Source organism: Cricetulus griseus, chromosome 5 (genome assembly GCF_003668045.3).
Source record: "Cricetulus griseus strain 17A/GY chromosome 5, alternate assembly CriGri-PICRH-1.0, whole genome shotgun sequence".
Classification (NCBI taxonomy): Eukaryota; Metazoa; Chordata; class Mammalia; order Rodentia; family Cricetidae; genus Cricetulus; species Cricetulus griseus.
In genome coordinates, this window is record NC_048598.1 from 128,512,734 (window position 1) to 128,536,750 (window position 24,017).

General features: G+C 37.7%; 1 protein-coding gene across 1 annotated transcript in view; it reads left to right on the forward strand.

The window, feature by feature from the left end:
* The window catches only part of Kcnh5 (potassium voltage-gated channel subfamily H member 5), a 292,983-nt gene that overhangs the window by 225,285 nt on the left and 43,681 nt on the right, over positions 1-24,017 (forward strand). The window contains exon 10 of the mRNA XM_027418254.2: positions 12,808-13,004. Within this exon, the coding sequence (XP_027274055.1) occupies positions 12,808-13,004 (197 nt within the window). The remainder of the gene's footprint in view (positions 1-12,807; positions 13,005-24,017) is intronic.

A 24,017-nucleotide genomic window follows, 5' to 3' on the forward strand; every position in this document is an offset into this window, starting at 1 on the left:
CATCCTAAGGGGCTTTGTCCACCATCATTTGTAAGTGGGAATTTACTTTTGGAACTATTTTCAGATTAGCAATACAGGGAGTTGGTCTCGGAGGGCTATAGATCTCTCCAGTTCAGCCCTTCCTTTTAAGGAAGAGCCGGTCAAGACGGGAGACTTGCCCAGCTAGTTAGTAACCAAGTGAGGTCTAACTACACATCATCCTACTCCCTACGGTTTTGCCTGATGGCGGTGGGTGAATTATGAAGAAGTCAATGCCAAGGAGGCTAATGAGACTCACAGGAGTGAGTACAATGGGAGGAAATTAAATCTAGGTTTATAAAGCCGGTTCCATCCATCTGTTTTCTTTAACTAGGGAAATTAGTCGGTTGACTATAAATTCATTTTTAAGTTCACTTAGTAGGTATCAATACCAATAGAGAAACACAAAGGAGGTAACACTCCACAAACTTGACAGAGTAAAACAGCAACAACTTAAAGTACAGTGACCATAGTGTAAGATGCACATTTTGGTAATCAAACGCACTGAATGAACTTCTAGATCACTTTCTGCTCAAATCCCTGCAGCAGGGACATGGAATTCATACAGATAAAACAGGAAGAAATGAGAGGTCAGGTGAACATCACCCCCTGTGTTTCTCGCCAGTAAAATAACTTAGAGTCGCACAGTGTCAACTCCATTTTGATCATATTTTTCATGGCTCGTGTCTCATGAAAAATGAGTTCAATCTTTAAACTATCGGATTTTTTATTTTTTTTTTATTTTTGCTACCGAGGTCAACCTACCATAGCCTGACTGATTCTCACAAGAAAAAGACTGACTGGTGGGTTTAAGAAACTGCAAAGGCAAAAATGAAAACCGATGTAGAATCCAAGGCAAATAAATAAAGAAGAAAGTAAGAGAAAGAGAAAGCCTGATTTCAAAAAGTACAATTACTTGGAAAATACAGAATTCAGAATGGAGAAGAAATGACCTTTTACAGGAAAGCAGTTTCTGTAAAAACAGCAGTAGACAATGGATTGGGGCTGCTAAAGAGCAGAATAGCACTGCTTGCAAAGCTTTCTTTAACTGTTTGAAAATATTATTATGGCTGCAGTTAAGTCTCTTGCAGGAATTATTTTTCTTTAAATATTATTGCTAGGAGATAACAGAGTTCTTGGGAAACAGCACTCTGGGTGTACTTGACACTGCCTTCATTTAACTTTTGTCTGCTGGAGTATAAATTGACATAATCTTTCTTGAAAGCTCCCATCATTGGAATGGCCCTTTGTGGTAAAATGAGGCATATCTATGCTACAACCACACTTGTTTGCTTAAAGAGAAAGATAAAGCAAAACCTCTGAACCTCATTTGTTTTTCCTTAATGATCCTGTCAGTAGGGGATGATGGAAAAACAGGCACCAAATATTACGGTATGGAAGTGAATGCTGTGGACTCCTTGCCATCTATTTGGCTTCATTTTCTTCATTACAATACACATTGGTAACACCTCTAAAGGGTTGGGAAAAGCCATGAGGACAGTGCCTCTGGCTTGGATCTGTTAAAATCGAGTCATTTGCTCAGTGAGACACACAAAATGCATTTTCCTTCCATTTGAAAATGAAATCTATCTGGCTTTGCCCAATGACACCGTAAAAGTGAACACAGGGCCTCTGGGTTTCAGGGTAGTCTCATCATCTATTTGCCAGATTTTATTTCTTTGAGTGTGTATTTTTTTTTATCTTTCTTCTCCCAAATCTTGGGATTCAGATGCTGTTCGTAACTAAGTTAATGAGTCAAATTATGTGGACACCTCTCTTGACTGTCCCTTTCTTTCTCCTTTCTTCTTGTCCCTTTTAAATTTTTATTAACTTACTTTGAAATAATTCCAAGTTGGAAGAAATCTCCAAACTCACCAGGCTGCAAGTAATCTGTAGTCAGCCTTTGATGTCTTTACCTCCCATTACTTTCCTCTCCTTTCCCTTCCACTTCCCTCCCTCTCTCTCCCTCTACTTCTCTCTCTTCCTCTCTACTTCCCTCCCTCTCTCCTTTTATCCCTCTGCTCTCCTCTCCCTCTTGTTCCCTCCCCTCCCCACTGCCTTCTCCCACTCTCTCTTCTTCTCCCCATTCTCTTCCCAGTTCCCTTGTAGCTTGATAAGTCAGCTGTCAGATTTTCTAGAAATTCCTTCAGCAGCCTTGCTCTCCTCGTTACTCACTCGTTTGCCACAGAGAAAGAAGAGGTAGAGAAGGGAGGTCATTTAAAAATTCATTCAAATCTCTGGATTCAGAAACAAGCACATTCTTATTCTTTGGGATCCTGGCTCCTCTACCATCTCTTGGTAAGGCACAATTCTTTAGTGTGTCTAAAGTGCCAAGCAGTTTAATGAGTATGTTCTGAAGCATAACTAATTAGAGGAGGGATAAAAATGCAGTCAACAAATACCTTCATTTTCACACTGGAGGATGGTTTGGTATTTTTTTTTCTAAATAGGGCATATGAATATAATTGCAGTTGATGTCTTTTTCCAACTTGAAGTTCTTTTCAGTTCTTACACCTCCACGCAATTTTTTGTGACCTTCCCACTTTGCATGAAACACAAAGAATTCCAAATTAAGTTCATGATGCATACATATTTTATATTCGTTAATGTCTTTTTACTTTTTGGTTCCTACTCTATAATTACTTAACATGAATAGATTTGTTGGTATAGTTGAAATAGCCAGGTTACTTCTAAATGTCTTGACAAGTATATTGTACCTTTCGGGGCTGTTAAAATAGTAGCTTGCTCCCAACAATAGGCCTTTCTCCTGAGATTCAGGTTTTTTGTTTTATCCATATTTCTTCTTTTTGCTTGTCTTTATTGATTCTTAGAATCATAGGGTTAGAATCTTAAACTAAGATAATCTCTGTCTTAAAGCTTTCTACTTTAACTTCAAATTCCCAAGAGAACTGTGAATGTGTATTAGGGCTTAGTATCCCACACCTTAGATGAGGGAGTGGGGTGTTCTTGGAGGGGGTGGGGTGTTCTTGGGAGTTTGAAAGAAGGAGGCATAAGAGAAAAAAAGGAGGAAGGGAAGTTCATTTAGAAATACAAGGAAGATGCGCTGGGCCAAGATTTCACTTTACTTGGAATTATTGGTTGTCTATGAATTATGTCTTGTAAACTTCTGTGCATTTTTTGAGAAAACATAAAATTATTGTTTTCAAAATTCAAAATCTACACCTTAATTTTATTCCAAACAGAAAATGAAATCCAAGATATGAATGAATAATATTTTGCCATTCTGAGAACTGGGAAAATGTGACATGAGCTATGGTTATTGTTTTTCCCTGTACCGTTGCTGTTAGAAGTCAAGGGCTTTCTACCTTAAGCTTCTGGAACTATCTCTCTCTTTCTTGCTCTCTTTTCATACATCTCTTATCATACATTTAAAAAATGAACTATGAATGAAACATGGAGATTTGACCTGAATATGATGAAAACAAGTGTTAGTAGTGTAAACAAATTTGCTCTTTTTTCTTGAAGCACATGACTGCTGCATTTTAAATGATGTCGATTTTAACTGTTTAAGCAGTATTTATGACATCTTTTATCTAAGGCTCCAAGTGTTAGCTCAGAGTTTCTTATGTGGCAAATACCACTAGAGATATGCAAGCACTTGTCTTCCTGGTAGTTTCAAACTCTCTCCACATCATTCTTTAAAATAAGTCCTTTTATTGTAATGTGTGTGTGTGTGTGTGTGTGTGTGTGTGTGTGTGTGTGTGTGTACACGTGTGCATGCATGCATGTGCCTGTGTTTGTAGACATATTCACTAAAGAGAGAGGACAACCTTGAGTGTTGTTCTTCATGTATCGTTCACCTTGGTTTCTGAGACAGCATTTCTAACTTGAACTTGCCAAGTAAGTGAGGCTGAGCCTCGTGTACCTCCCTGTCTCTACTTTCAAACTCTAGAAAGTGTGTGTCAAAATGCCTAGCTTTACTTTAGGTGAGTTCTGGAGATTGCATTCAAGTACTCATGCTTGCAAGGAAAGTACTTCACTGGCTGAGCCATCTTCCAGGTTTCTTCTTTGGTTCTCTCAGTATCATCGTTACTATCAGCAACTATTATTACTGCTCTTGTAGTTTTTGTTCAAAGATGTCATTGCTAAGTTTGTCCTCGGCTTCAATCCCCGACCCCATTCTGTATTCTCTGTTATCACAGCCATCACCCCAGAGCGTCATGTACATCTCCTGGAATCTCTGTCATGCCTTTCCAGCCTTGAAGATTAAATATAAAAGCTTGCACAGGTGATGATGATGTTCGGACCTTGCTCTCTGCCTTCCTTGTTAGCCTGACTTGTGTCATGCCCTTTCTCTACCATGCTCTTTACTGAATTGTACACCTATGCAAACTAAAAATAAATATATAAAAAGGATTATAGTCTAACATACCCATAAAACTTTTAGCTTTAATACTTGTAAACTTACTTATTTTCTTATTTTTTTTTTACTTTTACGGTGATTTTTTAAAATTTAAATTAGAAACAAGCTTGTTTTACATGTCAATCCCAGTTCCTTCTCCCTCCCCTCCTCCCCTGTCCCACACCAGCCCCCATCTCATCCCCTTTCTGCTCCCCAGGGAGGGCGAAACCTTCCTTGGGGGAATCTTCAACATCTGTCATATTCTTTGGAGCAGGGCCTAGGCCTTCACCCATGTGTCTAGGCTGAGAGAGAATCCCTCTATGGGGAATGGGCTCCCAAAGTACATTTGTATACTAGGGATAAATACTGATCCACTACCAGAGGCCCCATAGACTGTCCAGGCCTCCTAACTGACACCCACCACGTTCAGGGGGTCTGAATCAGTCCTATTCTGGTTTCCTAGTCATCAGTCTGGGGCCCATGAGCTCGCCCTTGTTCAGGTTAGCTGTTTCTGTGGGTTTCCTCAGCCTGGTCTTGACTCCTTTGCTCATCACTCCTCCCTCTCTGCAACTGGATTCCAGGGAGTTTGGCTTAGTGTTTCGCTGTGGGTGTCTGCTTCTGCTTCCATCAGCTAATGCATGAAGGCTCTCGGATAGCATATAAGGTAGTCATTAAACTCATTATCAGAGAAGGACATTTAAGGTACTATTGCCTAGATTGTTAGTTGGTGTCATCCTTGTAGATCTCTGGACATTTCCCTAGTGCCAGATTTCTCTTTAAACCTATAATGACTCTCTATTATGCTATCTCTTTTTCTCGTACTCCTCTATTCTTCCCCTGACTCAATCTTCTTGCTCCCTCATGTCCTCCTCTCACCTCCTCTTCTTCCCTTCTCTTTCTCCTAACTCCCTCTCCCCTCCCCCCATGCTCCTAATGCTCAGGAGATCTTGTCCCTTTCCCCTTCTCTGGGGGACCATGTATGTCTCAGGGTCCTTCTTGTTTCCTAACTTCTCTGGCAGTGTGGATTGTAGGCTGGCAATCCTTTGCTCTATGTCTAGAATCCATGTGAGTGAGTACATTCCATGTTTGTCTTTGTGACTGGGTTACCTTGCTCTGAATTATTTCTTCTAGTTCCATCCATTTGCCTGCAAATTTCAAGTTTCCATTTTTTTTCCACTGAGTAATACTCCATTGTATAAATGTACCACATTTTCTTTATCCATTCTTCAGCTGAAGGGTATCTAGGTTGCTTCCAAGTTCTGTCTGTTACAAATAATGCTGCTATGAACATAGGTCAACAGATGTCCTTGTTGTATGAATATGCATCTTTTGGGTATATGTCTAAGAGTGGAATTGGTAGATCTTGTGGTAGACTGATTCCCATTTTCCTGAGGAAAAATATAAATTTTTATTTAAATTAGTAACAATTTTATTTTACATATCAATCCTAGTTCCCTTTCCCTCCTTTCCTCCCATGCCCCCCACGGAACCCCCATCCTACCCCCATCCACTCCCCAGGGAGGGTGAGGCCATCCATAGGGAATCAGCCAAAGTCCATTTAGAAACACAAACTTAAAAATCTAAAGTCGAATACTTTTATGAGCATGTGTTCATAATAAAGCTTATGAACTGACTTCCATGCTTACTTATAGTGATGTGTTGACTAATAAATTAAGTAAATATCATTCATGCTCAGTATTTCCTTGCTAACATTCTGTTTTGTTGATGAAACCATTATTGAATGTGCGATACTGATACTCCAAATGATACTATATTACTGTTTCCTTCTTTTCTTCCTGTCAAATTGTTTTATATATTTATATGTTCCACCACTATATATATTTACAACTGTTATATATTCTTCACAGTTGGTCCCTTTATCATTAAGCCACAACCTTCTTTGTCTCTGGTGATCACTGTTTTCTAGAAGTCTATCTTACTTTACATCAGTACCCTCACTGTCTTAAGTTGCTGTCTTGTTTGCTATGTTCTCATATACTTTTAGTATGTTTTTAAGGATCCTTGAAGATGAAATGTATTAATTATTATAGCATATATTTATTACTATTTTTTACCAGGCTATGTTATTTATTATAATCACCTCTAGCCACAAGTGGATATCGATTACATTTAGCCCCTTTGAATCTTTGATTGGACTGTTGCATCTATTTACATTCAACATTCTTATTGATAGGTGGATAATGGCTCTTTTATCATTTGTCTTCTAGCTGTTTGCGTCTCCTTTGTTCCTTTCTTTCCTTTTGTTCTGGCCTTATGATTTGGGGGATTTCTGTAGTGCTATGTTTTGGCTACATGCATTTCCTCTTGAGCGTCTAGTGTAAATTTTAGGGATTTTTGTTAATTAAGTAGATTTTTAACTCTCCCAGCCCATGAACAAATGCACAATTCACTATCTGAAATGATAGATATATATTAATTTGATTCACCAGTTTTACAAATTAACTATCTATATAAACCCTTTATGGCTAGTTTTATGTCAACTTGACAAGGTCTAGTCTCATTTTGAAGGAGGGAACCTCAGCTGAGCAATTGTTCTCACTGGATTAGTCTGTAGGCAAGCCTGTGGTGTATTTTCTTTATTGAGATTTCAGATATGGGAGGACTCAGCTCACTGTTAGTGGTGCCATCCTTGAGCTGGGAGTACTGGATGCTGCAAGAATGCAGGGTGAGCAAGCCACAAAGGGAAAGTTCACAGCACTCCTCCTTGAGTCAGCACATCAGTTCCTGACTGAATGTTTCTGCCCTTTTTGAGTTCGGGCCCTGAATTCCCTCAGTGATGGACTGTGATGTGGAGCTGTAAGCTGAAATAAACTGTCATCAAATATGGATGGGAAACTCATCAAATAGAACCATGGTCATGCTCCAAACTCACCCAAGAAACTACCCAAGGAAAATCCAAAAGATCTTTTGGATAAGGATAAGGTCACTCTAACCAATGAATACCTGTGACGACTTTTATGCATTTTAAAATCCATATCATAAACTCACTAGGTAATGTGTCTAAGATAAAAAAACCAAATCTGTCTGTTAAACTGTCCCTATAGGTTACCACAATCTCCAAGCAGGTTACAGCTTTTATCACTCCTTAATCATGTTGTAACTCTAGCTGTTTTGTCTTACCATTGTACAGTTTATTACTATGTGGATGTTAAGCATTAATTTCTATTTTCTAGTCCCGTTTCCTGTGGTTCAGCAGTGAAAGACTTCATAATAAGGCTTGATGCAAAGAACTGAGAAAATATAAATAGACCAAACAACAGCTTTCCTGTTAAGTGTGAGGTTCCTTCCTATTTTAGGGCTTTGAGGGAGCCTAGTTTGCTTAAGCCCCAAAATGTTTACAGCTGACACTACTTGCTCCCAGCAGGAACTGACCTAAAAACTAGCATCAAATATTCTGTAGTCATGAACATGAACTGGAGTTTCTCTGCCTGAGAATGTGTAAAATCTTTCCCATGCAGGAAGATGCATCTTTATTGGGTATTTCATGCATGCTGTCACATGGCCACGTTTTATATATTTTTTAGAATATATAAAGTTTATAATATGCCTTGAAGAAGAAGATGAATAATGGTTTTTATTACACCTAGTGACTAATTCATTGACTTGCATTATGACCACCTTCCCAGAACTGTAATAAAAGATTACTGTCAACTGAATCATATATTAAGTGACTTGCTTAGATATAGCAAGTATAATTTGAAGTAAATGATTCAACTAATGTACAGTTTATATATCACATATACCTAGGGAAATTTTATGTCATGAAATGGTTAGTATTAGATATTACATAATGAGAACTTTGATGATGGGAGTAGAATTATCCATGTTTGTTAATTTTGTTCTATTTCGCTAACATTTTTGAGCAGAAATAGGGGAAAAGTTTGTCATGAGTTAATATTCTTGTTTCTTACTATTCTTTTTGTGTCATAGATATTTTCACCCATGAAACACAATGGTAGAGGTCTTGACTAGCATGCTTGGGACCTTGCATTTGATCCTTAGATTTGCAAAAAGGCATCAATTTAAAAATTCAAAGTAGAAATGAGTTAATGTTTTCATATTTCAGTTAGGTAAAACAAAATACCTAATTAATATTTGAATGCCTACACAATTAACAACCATCTTTTTTGATAAGAGGAAACTATCCATTCATAGAGTATCTTTAAGCTCCTCGTCTCCACTATCAATCAATATTTATTGTCTATTCTGAGGATGGAATAAGAGTTATCCACATTTATTAATTTTGCTATAGTTATCTAATATTTTTTATCTTGTTCATGCTTTAAAATTTTATTGTGCATCTATGAGTCAGTATGCTCTTTTATCTCTTTTGATAAAGGTTATATAGATTCATTATATAGTAAACTAGGAAATGACAGAAAGAAAAAGTGATGAACATATTACTCAAAACCTTTATTTTTGTTACTGAAGTGCACTTTCTTTTAGCCATTTGTTCATTTTATTTTTTATCTAATTTTTTTTTTGGTTTTTTTTCCGAGACAGGGTTTCTCTGTGTAGCTTTGGAGCCTATCCTGGCACTCGCTCTGGAGACCAGGCTGGCCTCAAACTCACAGAGATCAGCCTGACTCTGCGTCCCAAGTGCTGGGATTAAAGGTATTTACCAACAACACCCAGCTTTTATCTAAATTTTTTGATTGACAACTTAATTAAATACATCCCAATGGACTATACATCACAGCATTACACAATGCACTTTGATTCTATCATGAAAGCTTTAAAAAGTATATTTCTTGATAATACTTTTGGTTTTGTTGCATTAGTTTTATTTTATATACTTTATTATGGCTGCTCGAGGCAATTAGTAAAGTAGGTTCTTATTCAAGAACCAAGACCTCACTAGCCCCAGGTAGTGGTCTGGGTTTCTAGTACCAAGCATGATTTCTCTCTTATTGAAGAGGCTTTAAGTCCATTTACAGAGCTGTTGGTTACTACCAAGATATGGGTACCACTATTGCACCCATTTGGTTATTGTGCTATGCTGATCATAGTTGTAATTTGTAAGCATCATAGGTGGGCAGGACTACTGGTTACTACTCTCCCTTGGAGGTTTGGTTGGCACCTACTGTGTTATGAAAGTAGGCCCTTGACCCAACTAATCAAAATAAAGAAATAGACAACCAAAAATAACAGAATCAGAAGTGAACAAGGAAGTATCACAACAGACATCAAAGAAATCCAGAATATTCTAAAAGAGTACTTTAAAAAATCATAATCCATTAATTTGGAAAACCTGAAAGAAATGAATGAATTTCTAGATTGATTCCTGTATTTATTTAATGAATTTTGATCTAGTATCACAAGATAGGCTTTTTGTTTGTTATTTCAAAACTGATTTAAGTCTTTATTCATTTATATTTTACATATATTTTTGTTATTTTTTCTGCTTTTGTATGTATGATACATTTTTAATCTGTCAGGATGCTACCCTGTGTTCTAATCTTTTTTATTAATTCTTAAAAGTAAGACTACTGAGTCAAATGCATTAGTTAGTATCATAGCATGTCATACCTGAAAATCAGATAGGTGATCACTAATAAATGGATCAGAGATGATGCTATACTTGGCAACTTGAAAAAGTGTCACAGAGAGGAATATGAAGAAATATAACCACCGTTTCCATCTCTTTAAGGGAAAATAAGCATCTGAAGAAAGTATAGAATATGTAACTATATTAGATACAAAAACAAATAAATGAACAAAACCCAAACAAACTACTAGAGGTGGGTCAAAAGAGCCTTCTTATAAAGTTATGTTTTTAGCACTAGAAACTGTGCTACTCTAACAGTTACTAGTATCTTTTCATACAAAATAATGCATGTAAACTTAAGAGAAACTCATGCATTGACCCCATAGTTGTGGGAGAAGCTATCTCATTAATTAATTTGCTTCTAAGCTTCATGTACATGTATGAGTAATGGGGTTGTATACACAATGTAGTTGTACTGATTTTATATTTATGTAATATGAGCATTCTGTATACCATTTCATGAAATATATTACTTAGTGACTATCTATTGTTTAATAAATTATTTATCCCTTGACTTTTATCTTACTACACTTTGCTGGTCTATAATACACATTAGTTCTGTGAACATTTCACAAGTAAATTTAGCACCTCTGATTATGCAGTTAGAATACTTATATTTGGAATTGCTAGCTTAGAGAATGCTTAAAGAGAATGCTACATACATATTTCATCTTTATATTAGGATTTGGTATTAATGATGTAAGGATCTATCATCTGTTTCCCCAGGTTATCATAATGCTTTGTCTCTTGATCATTTACCTACTGGGTCTCTAATGTTATTTCCTTGGACAACTGTAGTTATTTAACAACTGAGTTATTAAACAGTGACACCAACTGCAACGATTTTTTTTAGTGGGTTGAAATAAAAGTGGGTTGTTAAAAATAAATTTTAAGTAGTTATCATGGTTATTTTATGCTAATCATGTGATCCACATGGTGATCTGAACACCTTCTTAGTGACTCACATGCCTTCTGCATCTACCATAGAGTGTGCCTCTTATGGTTGGTCCCTCTGCTACTATGTTCAAAGAATGTCCCAACTGCCCATTTGGGCCTTGAAAGAATCTGTGATTTACTCAGCCAACTTCTTTGTTTCAATGCCCATTTCTTTCTCCTATTTCTCAGGTTATGCCCACTTTCCTTTCTAGTGGCATGATTGTGCTTGAGGGTTTTACAGAACACTTCTTTTCACTTTTTCTGATTTTAATCAGCATGATATAAATAGGTGTTTGTTCCTCTGTGTGATTAGGATGCAGAAAGAACAAATCATCCACTGAATGCCTCTAGGAAAGCATATCCCACCAGAGTACATTTCTCCTGTCTTTTCCATTTTAACACATATTGGCAGAAACAGAACAGAGAAAGCAGATGGCTGAACTTTAGAAGCCAGAGGGCTCTTAGGGAACCTTCCTAGCAGAAGGGCCTTTGAGGATTATTGACATTTGACATTTCCTCAAGCCCTTTGTAAAACGAAGTACTTCTAATATGGAATGTTGAGTCTTCTTGGGCATCAAGGGGTGGTGCTTCTGAAGGGAATAGGTGATTTGTTCAGTTCTAGCATTTTGAAGATGCATCCACATTTGACTCTTGCATAGGGGTATTTCTCTGATTCTATGGGATGGCAAGTGTGTATCCCTCACCATTTCCCATGGCTTAGTTTCTTAAGCTTAGGAGTGATGGTTAAGGTGCTCTTGAGCCAGAACTTGAGACCTTATCAGGTTAACTATGTGAGAAAGAAGGACATGTTTTCAGGACAGAGACATGACATATCTTCATGTGGATAGAGTACAATTTTAAGTTACTGAATAATTCTGTTTAAGCACATTGCATCTGGTATAGATTTATAAATGCTATAACAACAGGTTCTTGGATATTGCATTTTGTTTTGTTGTCAGTTTTTTTTTCCTAGAAAGAGTGTGAGAGAGAAACAAAGAAGTTACTTTTGCTCTTTCTAGTCAGATGGGAAAAGTTAATGTTGAAAAGTTATTGAAATTATTTGCTACAGTGAGGGTATTAGCTACTCCAGTGAATTGTATTTATTTTCCCCACACCAGATCTCCATCAGGAACTGAAATCTGGGGGGTGTTACTATGATGGAAAAGTGTTCTACACGCAGCATCCAATTATGCCAGCATCATTTGTTGAAGTTGCTTTCTTTTTTCCATTGTATAGTTTTAGTTTCTTTGTCAAAAATCAGGTGTCTGTAGGTGTGTGGGTCCATATCAGGGTTTACAATTTGATTTCATTGGTCTACCTGTCTATTTTTATGCCAATACCAAGTTGTTTTCAGGACTATAGCTCTGTAATAGAGCTTGAAGTCAGGGATGGTGATGCCTCCAGAAGTTCCTTTATTGTACAGGGTTGTTTTCGTTATCCTGGATGTGTTGTTTTTCCATGTAAAGTTGAGCATTGTTCTTTCAAGGTCTGTGAAGAATTGTGTTGGGATTTTGATGGGGATTGCATTGAATCTGTAGATTGCTTTTGGCAAGATTGTCGTTTTTACTATATTGATTTTGGGAGCCCACTCCACATAGAGGGATACTCTCTCAGCCTAGACACACAGGAGAGGGTCTAGGTCCTGCTCCAATTGATATAACAGGCATCACCCACCCTGGGGAACAGAAAGCTGATGGAATAGGGGTTCAGTGGGGGCAGGGGAGGAGAGGAGGGAGAGGGAACTTGGATTGGCATGTAAAACAAGCTTGTTTCTAATTTAAATTGAAAAACAAAAAGTGCTGTGCAATGTTCTATATATTCAGAATGGCTGGTGCTCTAAATTATATAGATCAACATTATCTATTAAACTGAATAATTCTAGTCAGTGTGGTTGAAACTGTTGTTTTATCCTGCTTTCCAGGGAAAGGTGATGTTTTTGGAGACATCTTCTGGAAGGAAACCACCCTTGCTCATGCTTGTGCCAATGTCCGGGCCCTGACTTACTGTGACCTGCACATCATCAAGCGAGAAGCCTTGCTCAAGGTCCTTGACTTCTATACAGCATTTGCAAACTCATTTTCAAGGAACCTCACTCTCACTTGCAATCTAAGGAAGCGGGTATGTCTCTTATGAATATCCAGTGGGCTAGCAGACTATGTTCTATCAGCCAAGAATAGAAAGTGCTTCATTTTGAAGTGTACATCCTCATATGCATAAAGTGATGTGATTTTCTTTCCTTTTATTAATACTGTTTACTTTTAAAGGGAGAAGATATTCTGATTGTCTGAGTAAATATTTGAGTATGTTACTTAAGATTTGAAATGAAAAACAGACTTGGGGAAAAGTTAAATGGGGATGAAAACTATGTTGTGACATGGTATATTATTAGGCAAGTTTCAGAATGTCCAAGGTCTAAGAGTCCAGTAGTTGTTCAGTTCACAAGGCTGAGTGTCTCAAGTGGTCTTCAGTATATGACAGGATCAAAAAGAAGTCAACTCTAATGTTAGTGAAGGAATGAACTTGCCAGATAGAGTGAGTGCAAGCAGGCAAAGAGCCAGATATCCCTTCTTCCATGTCCTTTATATAGGCTACCACCAGAAGAAGATGTGGCCCAGATTTAAGGTAGATCTTCCAAACTCAGAAGGTCCAGATTTAGGATGGGTCTTTCTTTTTCAAATAGTTCAATCAAGAAAAATCCCTCACAGTTGTACTCAGCCCTTTGGTTTTTAGTTAATTTCAGATGTAATCAAGTTGTCAAGCAGGAATAGCCATCACATAGAGTTAGCTTTGGGAGTTTGTGACACTGCTCCAAAGGAACAGCAGCACCGTTCTTTTTTGATACGGATGTCTTTAGAGTTGGGAATGTCAATCAAGCTGGCTACCTATCTTCTATTCCCATCAGTCCTTAAACTCTCTTCTCATCTCATAATTGACTCACAAAGCTCCCTTTTCATCAATTCTTTCAAAGAACACCATCAGAAAAATGAATTAGCCACACTGACATTCACTGTAAATAGAGACAGGGTTCATTTACTCTGGTGCTGTTGCAAATTTGATCTTCATTACCATTTGTTTCTTTATTGATGAGTGTGACATAAAGTTAATTTGCATAAAGAAACCTCCTCTCTCTGATTTATTGGGCAGGTCATTGGGCATTGGCTAAGACTCTTTTATGGCCAAGAATGAAATACACATTTGGACAACTGCACTTAAGCAACTTCACAAAAAATGATTGCCTGTTTTTACCGAAGTATTTTTGAAGCAACACTCCTTCTTTTCGACAGCCTCTTAAAACCTTTCTTGTAGTTAACATGAAGGCAAACAATCCAGTCAAGAGAGAAATTAATGTTCACACTGTAGCAATGTAGAAACAAATCGAATTAAATCAATGTACTTCTTGCTCAGGGTCCAAGAGATGGCTAGGCTGGCAGGAATGGTAATCCAACTGACTTTCCAAACATTTGACCTGTATTAGAGTAATGTTTCAGTTCATGCATTTGTTAACAAATTGTCATTGAATATCCAGGAACTGTGGGACAAGTAAACATCTGTAGAAAACAGGGATGAAACAGACTCCTGAACTCAGGAAGCTTCAAGTGCACATAATGTGAAACACCAGAATTTGGACATTAGCCAGTGACAGATGAGGGACAAGGGCTCAAATGTGAACTAAATATGCAATATTCTTGCCTGCTATTAGGGAGCACACAGTTGTTGGATCCATATCCTGCATTCTGCCGTAAGGTCTCCATTCACAAACAGCTAGTTCAAGGTCTTATATTCACACTAACTAAAGGTAGATCAGATTTGGAATTCTTCCCCATTCTGTAAGGTGACCTTACCTATAATAGTACCTATCATAATACATTTTGCAGAATAAACACTGTCATTGACCTCTTCAAAACAGATTGCTTATATCAGATCTCATTTGATATTTATGATATTGTTGTGACATAAGATGGGGACTTATTTCTTCCTACATCCATGGAAGAAACTAGGGTCAGGGGGATTAATATTAAATAGTAATTAGGGTTACTATTGCTGCAATGAAACACCATGGCAAACACTGAGTTGAGGAAAGACTTTATTTGGCTTGAACTTCCACTTTTTAGTCTATTAGTGAAGGAAGTCAGAACAGGGACTCAAGCAGGGCAGGAACCTAGAGGCAGAGTATAGCAAACTTTCTTTGGGGCCACCAATCAGCTCCCAAATCATGACATGGAGACTTATTATTAGTTATGAATACTTGGCTTTTTCTTATGATTTTTTCTAGCTAGTTCTTATAACTTAATTTAACCTGTTTCTCTTCATCTACATTTTCCCTTTGGGCTTTTACCTTTCTTTCATTCTGTATGTCCTACTCCATGTTTGGCTAGCTGGTGGCTGCCTGGTTAGATGGCTCCAGGCATCTCCCTTTCTTTCTTACTCATTCTCTTCTCTCTAGAGACTAGATTCCTTCTTCTATATATTCTCTCTGCCTATCAGTCCCACCTATCCCTCTACTGTCTAGCTGTTGGCTGTTCAGCTTTTTATTAGACCAATCAGGTCCCTTAGGCAGGCAAACCAACATATCTTTATATCATTAAACAAATGTAATATATATTTGCTAGTTAAAAGTAATATCCCACAACATAAACAAATGTAACACATTTTTAAATAGTTAACGTAATATTTCAAAACACAGGAGCTGAAGCAGAAGGCATGGATTGGGTATTGCTTACTGGTTTGCTCATCATAGTTCGCTCAGCCTACTTTCTTATAGAATCCAGGGATGGTACTATGCACAGTGGGCTAGGCCATCCCCCATCAATCATTACTTAAGAAAATATCGAAAGCTGGGTATTATAGAGTCATTTGATTTTCAGTTGAAGCTCCCTTATTTCCAATGACAACTTGTGTCAAGTTGACATAAAACTAGTCAGCACACCAACCCATATGGTCATAAGGCAAAGTCTCAAGAAGGAATAATTCAAAAATTCAAACAGATCATGAATATAATATAAAATTCATTAAAATAAATTAATCTTAAAGTTCTGCTTCCTTTTTTCTCTTGCACACACCTATGCATGTGTTTGTACAGGTACAACACACACACAAACACACACACACACTTTGTTGATTATTAGAGCTGACAGCCTGTATAACTGTGGCTCTACCAGTTAAAATAATTGTGCTACAGACCAAGAACACTTATTTGTTTTTATTTTTTTAATAAGGATCTGGGGACTGCATGCTTGTCTCTACAGGTACTAGAGTGCTAAGTTACAATGAGTGGCTTCTCCCCTACCCTGTCTGCTATACCTTATATTGCTTTTTTTAATTTTATTTGTTCCAATAAAATTTCTAATATAATTTCTAATATAATAAAATAAATAAATAATAAAATAATAAAATTTCTAATATAATATAATAATAATCACATCCCTCTGTTCTTCATGGGTTATTTAGTAACTTGGCTAATTGGAGAATAGGATGTGTTGTCAGTCTCTGCTACTTTATTCTCAGCCAAACAAACTGTGAAAGAGAATTGTGAAAGAGTATCTTCCAGTGATTAGTAATACCAACTGCCATTTAAACTGACTGTTTTATGTGCCTAGGCATAATGTATTTTATATATGATAATATTATTAATATCAGGATCCCACAAACAAGGCAGAATAATCTCCATTTCAACTAGAAGAAGGCAAAAGTTCTGTGATACTTATACCTGCCAAGTAATTTGTCAGTCAAGATCTGGATTTTAACCATTCTTTCATCCTACAAACTTTTCAGAATAGCTGCCAGGCTTTTCCACAAACATTTTTCCATAGACAAATGCTTCACAATTTGTAGGATGTCTCATTTATTTTATTCCCCATTGATTTACTAGTTGAAAAATAAGGTTGTTCTTGCTGTAATTGTAAGAATGATTGTGTTGAACAGTTGTCTCTCACATGTATAACTGACACTATGTTCTTAGTGAGCTACGGATCTCATAGTGACATGGCCATTGGGTAAGAATATGATTCTAGTTAAGTGGGACATCAGATTTTGAACGCAAGTTCTCAGCCATGGTGGAGTGCAGCTCTGGGCACATTATAAATTTATACTGTGGATCAGTGGAGATATTGTAGAGTTTGTGGTTTTCAATGGCTGTACTAGAGAGTAACTGGGTGATTCTTTGGTTCCTTGCCCTCATTTCCTGATATGCAAATGAGGTTTCCCTTAATAGAAACTTAAGTCTTAAATTCTTCCATTTAAAAAATATTCTGGTAATTTTATCCAGCAATTGATCTGGGATTAACAAAATTTGAATCAAGGAACAGATAGTAAAAACTTCAGATTTTGTTTGCCAACCTTAACTATTCAACTTTACCATTGTAGCATAAGAACATCTTTCTACACTAGTTGACCATAACAGAATATAACCAAGAACTTCAGTATGTTTGTATAATAATTGTATTAAGTGCCAGCAATACAAATAAGGCACAATAGTAGTCATTTCACCCATGGGAAGGCTGAAGTTCTGAGACTGGGATATAGTATTCCCAAGACTGATTGTTTTGTTTTATTATCTATCTATCTATCTATCTATCTATCTATCTATCTATCTATCTATCTCTCATTTTTGGTTTTTTGAGACAGGGTTCTCTGTGTAGCTTTGGAGGTTCTCCTGGAACTCACTCTGTAGACAGGCTGGCCTTGAACTCACAGAGATCTGCCTGCCTCTGCCTCCTGAGTGCTAGCATTAAAGGCATGTGCCACCAACACCCAGCGATTGATTGTTTTAAATAAGGGTTTTTCAGTCTGGTGATTAGGAAACCTAGTTTAGTGTCTGGCCCATTTGGTTCCATGGTGAAAGCTCTTTCAGGAGTTTGCAGGTGGCTAGCTGTCTTCTCACTGTATCCTCATAGTGGGACAGGGAGGGATAGACTCTCTGCCTTTCTTCTTATAAAGGGCCATCAGTGTAAACAGGCTAATAAACGCTGTTGTAGTTATATATACCAGACATGTGACTGGCTACCCATGGGCTTTATGTATGTCAGCTGCTAGATGCAGAGGACTGGAATGTAGATGGAAAGAGTGGCTATACAAACAGAAATCTTTTAACCTTTAACAGAAAACACACTCTCTTTATTTGCCATCCATCCTGGGGGAGCGCTATAAAACAGAAAATATCATACAAATAAGAGTGACTTCAGAGCCAGCAGAGAGCACACAGGAGCGAGGATAGACTGGCAGTTAGTGTGAAAATGAGTGAGTTTACACTGAAGGTCAAAGCCCCTGTGTCTCACTCAGGTCAGAAACTGCTTCATTGAGAGCCAGGCTGGTTTTCTTAAAACGTTGTTCTGAGGGAAGCTGGAGTATAAACTTTATGTAAAATCAAAATACTTTTGTAAATAATAAAAATTAGTAATAAAACAAATTTATTTGATTAGTTCTAGAAGTTCTGGCCAAACAAATGAAACAACCAAAAAGCAAAAAGTATCTGTTTATTTTTAGCCCAACAGGTTATGAACTAAATGAAATAAAGTAAGGAGCCCCTGATCTTGTAGCATTGGAATCCTGAGATTTTTGTTTTTACTTGTAACCTGCAAACTTTGATAATAAAAATCCTATATTTTATTTATTTATTTGGGGGTAGGTTCTATCTCATGGGGTGGGCCTTAAGTGCAACCAGATATTGTTTGACTACTCCCACAAGATTTGTGCCTAAAACATAGATATTTTTAAATTATGTCATGTATGTTTAAGATATTCCAAAACGTTGTGGGCTTTTTTTGTTACCACTATTTTATTTTATGCATTTAAAGTAAGTGTTCTGAGAAGGGCCCACACAATTGACAATAGGAGATTAACTCTCTTGCATAAAATTCAGAATTTTTTTTGCAGATTTTTTAAAATTTGAATTAGAAACAAGATTGTTTTACATGACAATCCCAGTTCCCTTCTCCCTCCCGTCCACCCTACAACCCCCCAACTAAAACCCTACCTATCACATATCCTTTCCTGTAGATTTCCAAATTCAGAATCTTAATTGAGTTGCACAAAAGGACTTGGTTGGTGACTGTTTTCTGTGATAGGAACACACTTTACTTTCGTGGGTTGTTATGAGTCTAGACATGGTCAGTAAAGGCATCAGAGAGCAACAGAGCTAAAATATTTGCTGAATTCATTTGTGTATTTATATATTTAATCAATTCAAGATGCTGTTCCTGGGATGCTGAAAGAATGAGTGTGCAGTGACTTCAGTACCATCTGCAGGTCTGAGTCAAAGGAGATGGTTGGCACACTCAGCGTGGGTGATAGATTCCAAAAGATTTCCACTGGACTCTTAAATTAATTGCATTTCCGTCATCCCATCTAGTGGTTATTCGGCAGTATTAACTACATAAAAACAGATTTAACCCCAGTAGAGATCGCTGTTGTCATTTAAAGTGTTACTTAAACAGTTAACCTGGGGACTTGGTTGGTAGCTGATTCCTATCATTCTGCCTAGTGAGTCCCTTTCTATGCTTAAATAGTTTGTTCAGATAATGTGATTTATGTAAACAATGGGATTTCTTTATTTTATTCTGCAGAATTTTGGTGCAGGCTAGGCAGAAGATTCCTACACAAGCACTCCCTAGACACTGTATCCCTAGTAAATTTTATGATTGTCAACATTTCAATGCACTTCCCATAACTCTTACTGAATGAACTAGAGAGAGGATGCTGGATGCTCCTGCCTAGCTCTCCCAGTCTCCCCCATGCACTGTTTCCCTTGCTACGCTTGCTGTGTATGCTTAGGCTGCATAAGCCATGGCTACGACTGTAACTCTGTGATATTCTTGTGACTTCTAGTCAGTCATTTAAGCTAGGGCTCATCTTGAGGACCAAAAATGCACCATCTACAAAGGCCAATAAGAAATCTGTATTCTCAGAGTTCTTCAGATCTGCAGATACATTGGTAATTTTATTGGAACCCCTTTCTATAAAAAAATATTGCTGAAGCCCACAGACATTACATTTTATGAGTATAGGAAAATGAGCCATTTAAAAATTGGTAGGTATATTTGTTCATGAGGCTGTCAAGAGAATTTCATTTCCTTGGAGCTTAAAATAAATGCTACATTAGCACTTACGGCTACATTAAGCATGGCTGAGATTGCGAATTATTTCTGAATATTTTCTTCACTTTCAAGATAGCAGGAACGTATTTCCCTCCAGAGTAACTACTCAAATAAGAAGAGTGAGAGGTCTTGTTTGCTATTTTCTGCACATATCCTTATGAGATACTTTGTTGCCGTGTGGCACAGAAAGTAGTGGTTACCTCAGTAGTGTATTCAATACTCGTTCCTTCTAACAACTACTGGGGCACTTGGGGAGAGGCCAGGGTCTGCTGTCTAGGAGGCCACAAAATAGAGATTACAGATTCAGAAAAGTGTATAAAAGTGTACACTCAGGTTTAAAAAGGACACCAAAAAATGGACACAGTTTATCTTAGAAGATGGGACAGGGATGATGACAACACAGCGTCTAGTATTTTACTTCAAAGATAGCATTATCAAGAATAAGGGATGACTTTTGTAGACTACCTATTTTGGTTTATTTTATTATGGATGAAAAAACGAACTAAGAAAATTAAGGAATTCACTCACATTTACACAGCTAGTATCAAAGCTTTCGCTGGCATCTAAGTCTTTGAGTCCTGTGTTGTCAGCATTTCTACTATTAAATGTAGATTAAAAGCCTTGTGAGTAAAGGTGGAACACTTGGGAACTTCTCCCTTTACGTGTTAACATGTCCTTTGATACTGCTGTTGCTCTGGTCTTTTTTTTTAATACTTCTAGGAGAGACTAAAGGTATATATTTTTAAAGCCCTTTGTGGAAGATTATAAAATTTGATGCTTGATTATGTTTAGCCATAAGAAAGAAGACAGAATGAGGTTGTGTGTGATTCAGAGATTGATTTCAATGTGTTTCACACTATGCTTCAGTCCAAATGAACAGAGGACCCCAAATAAACAAGCAAGCAAACAAACAAAGCAAGCTGTATGCCATGGTTAACACCTGTGAGTAGGATTCCAACTGGAGCATGAGCCAGCATCAACAATGAGTGTTAGCATCACTGTCACCTGCATTGCAAAGAACTTCACATTAGTAAAAGCATGTGCCTTTCACATCAGCATCATTTAAGAAGTGATATGGCATATAACTAAATATTGCATCATCATCAGCGCTGTACTATGCTCTTTTCTTTGCTGTCATGTTAGTACCTTAAGAACTGTGCTAGCTGCTGCATCACTTAGAATAAATATATAGAATGAGAAGTTCTCCTATTGTGCATGAAACATCACTTATTAATGTTTACATTAAAAGTTATGAAAAATATAGACGAATTTATTATCAAAGATGATAATCACAGAAACTAAAACTAATGAGAAGCAGGGAGGGCTATCCTTCTGAAAAGCCCTGAAATTTTCTCAGCTGGTGGCAGCAAAGCATATAGCATTGTGTAGAGAATGGCTTTTTGTTGGGATTAAGAACCAAGATAACTATCCAGCCAATTCCAAAAGAAAAACTCAAAGGAAAATGTTGTAGACTATGACAAGACAAAGCTAACTCACATTGAATAATGTTAATGGAGGATAAAATGTGTATTAAAGGAGTGCTTTGCTGAATTTTTAGGCTATCATAAAAATTCTAAACCAAATGGTTCTTGAGAAAATATATCTAATACTTTTATAGTTGTCAATTGGAGTCCACAGACACCAATAGAAGCCGATGCCAAACTGTCCTTCTGTTGTATTCTCAAAGAAATGCCTTCCTTGCATGCCTGGGAGTAGTTCAGAGTTCAGACTCCTCAGTACTGTGCTCTCTCTCTCTCTCTCTCTCTCTCTCTCTCTCTCTCTCTCTCTCTCTCTCTCTGGGTTTGGGGCTAATTTGGAATCTTCTATCAATGTTAATTTAATTCTCATATTATTTTATGTCTCATACAAATCCAGTGTTTTGCTGCTACAACATAAAACTAATCAGTGGCTTAAACTATGGAAATGTGTTTGTTCACACATACAGAGGCTAAACTTATAAACCTAGGTGTTGGGGTTATTACCTGATGGGAGCTGTTCCTCTAGGACACACCTTCTCATTGTAGGCTCCCATGCCCTTTCTGTTACTGCTCTACATGGAGGGAGTGAGCAAGGGGACTTTTTGGTATTTCTTTTTTTTTTTTTTTTTTTTTTGGTTTTTCAAGACAGGGTTACTCTGTGGCTTTGAATGCTATCCTGGAACTAGCTCTTGTAGACCAGGCTGGTCTCGAAATCACAGAGATGCGCCTGCCTTTGCTGCCTCTGCCTCCCAAGTGCTGGGACTAATGGCGTATGCCACCACCGCCCAGCTGGTATCTCTTTTTATAGACATATTAACTACACTTGGCCTCATTATGGCTCTTGTCACTTTAATTTGTAGAAGCCCTATCTAAAAGCCATACCTCAAATTATGAATTTCAGGAGGATGTCAACAGTTGATCTATACAGACAAAGGTTTCTTATTTTAAGTTAAATTTGGAGAAACAATTGAACCTAACACTGTAAAGCAGGGAGACCAATGGAGTGATACTTATGGAATTTCTTTTGCCCATAAAGCTAGAACGTTTCCACACCTGGTGCTGATCTTGAGACTAGCTCACTAGAAGTTAGCCTGTAGGTTTATGGGGAAGCAAAGCACCCACCAGCCCTGTGTTTGATTTTGCCTACAGGAGGAAACAGTGGCTTAGCTGAGTGCTTGCACTGATATAGGCTTGGGATTTGGTAGCTGCTTTTCTTCCCAGAGTGTATGCTTTACCTCCGTGACGTATTTCAGCAGTCTTGTGAATGAAAACATTCTAGAAATGGCTACCAAACCTCCTGAAGTATTTGCTTGGTGTGCATAGTTTGTGTACTGTGTAGCACATTCCAGAAGCATCTTTGGGAAAATGGTGTAGGATGTGACATTTGTAGTTCCAGCTGCAGTGCTTTCTTTCCCCTTCCCAAACTCATGGTATGGTGGCAGCTAAACACCATATTACAGCTCCTCTATCCCACAGACCCACTGATTTTTAGCAGAAGGGAAAAGATCACTGCCCATGCTATAGAATGAAAGTTAGTGTTGCTTCCTTAAAAGTCTGAACTATGTATGATATGCCACCTACAGTCTCACAGCACTGATTATGGCAATTTGTTTTCCTGTCTATATTCTGATCTCTCATCCAAACAATGAACTTCTTTAACTGGGTATTATCTATCTCCAAGGACCAGAATAGCATCTTCCGTATTGCATAATACATAATTGAATGAATGAAATATGAGTCCCTCATTCTCCTGAGCACTGTTTTAACTTCAGAGATGAAAACCATGCCTGTTCTCTGAAAACATGTATGCACACCATACCCTTGACAACTTTGGCAAAGAGCCTTATGAAATAGAATAATGAAAATGACCACTACTAATTGGTGTTAAATCACAATTAGAGTTAATTTCCAGCTGCTCCTTCTAATCGTCTGTGCCTGCAGATTCTGCACAATCCTGCTGCTCTGGAGTTTTCAGGGGAGCATAGTAGCTTTGGCATTAGTGACTTAGAATCACCTGACAACATGGGCTATGATTGCAGAGCAGTGCCTGCCTCCAGGGCTTAGGCATGGAAGGCTCTTGGAAAAGAGGGTATTTTTCTCCCAGTTGCCTCTCAGGGATCTTCACAACACACTTGAATCTGAGCAGAGTATATTTGCCTCAATTGATCATCAGGAGTGCAAATTCACTCTGAGCCCCGCTTCCAGGACATGATCGATAAAACAGTCACCTTCGGGATGATGAAGCTTATACCTCCCAGTTTACACAGACAGGCATTACTTCATGGGTACTGGAAATCAGCTCTGTAAGATATGAACTGGGAGGGGTAGACCTGTAGGCTGCCCTACAGACATTCATTGCAGGAGCCTGCCTAGGTTTTCTACCTCCAAGTTGACTCTTCTCAGCTATGGGGGTTACAGCGGCAACTTCAGCAATTCTAGAAGTTTGTCATGTGCATTTTAGATGAAGCAGAGACCTAATTATGGAGTCTTTTGAGCCCTTAAGCTGATTCTATTTAGGGCTCTCTGTTGGTCTGCTTCCAGACAGAGTGAAGACTTTTCCA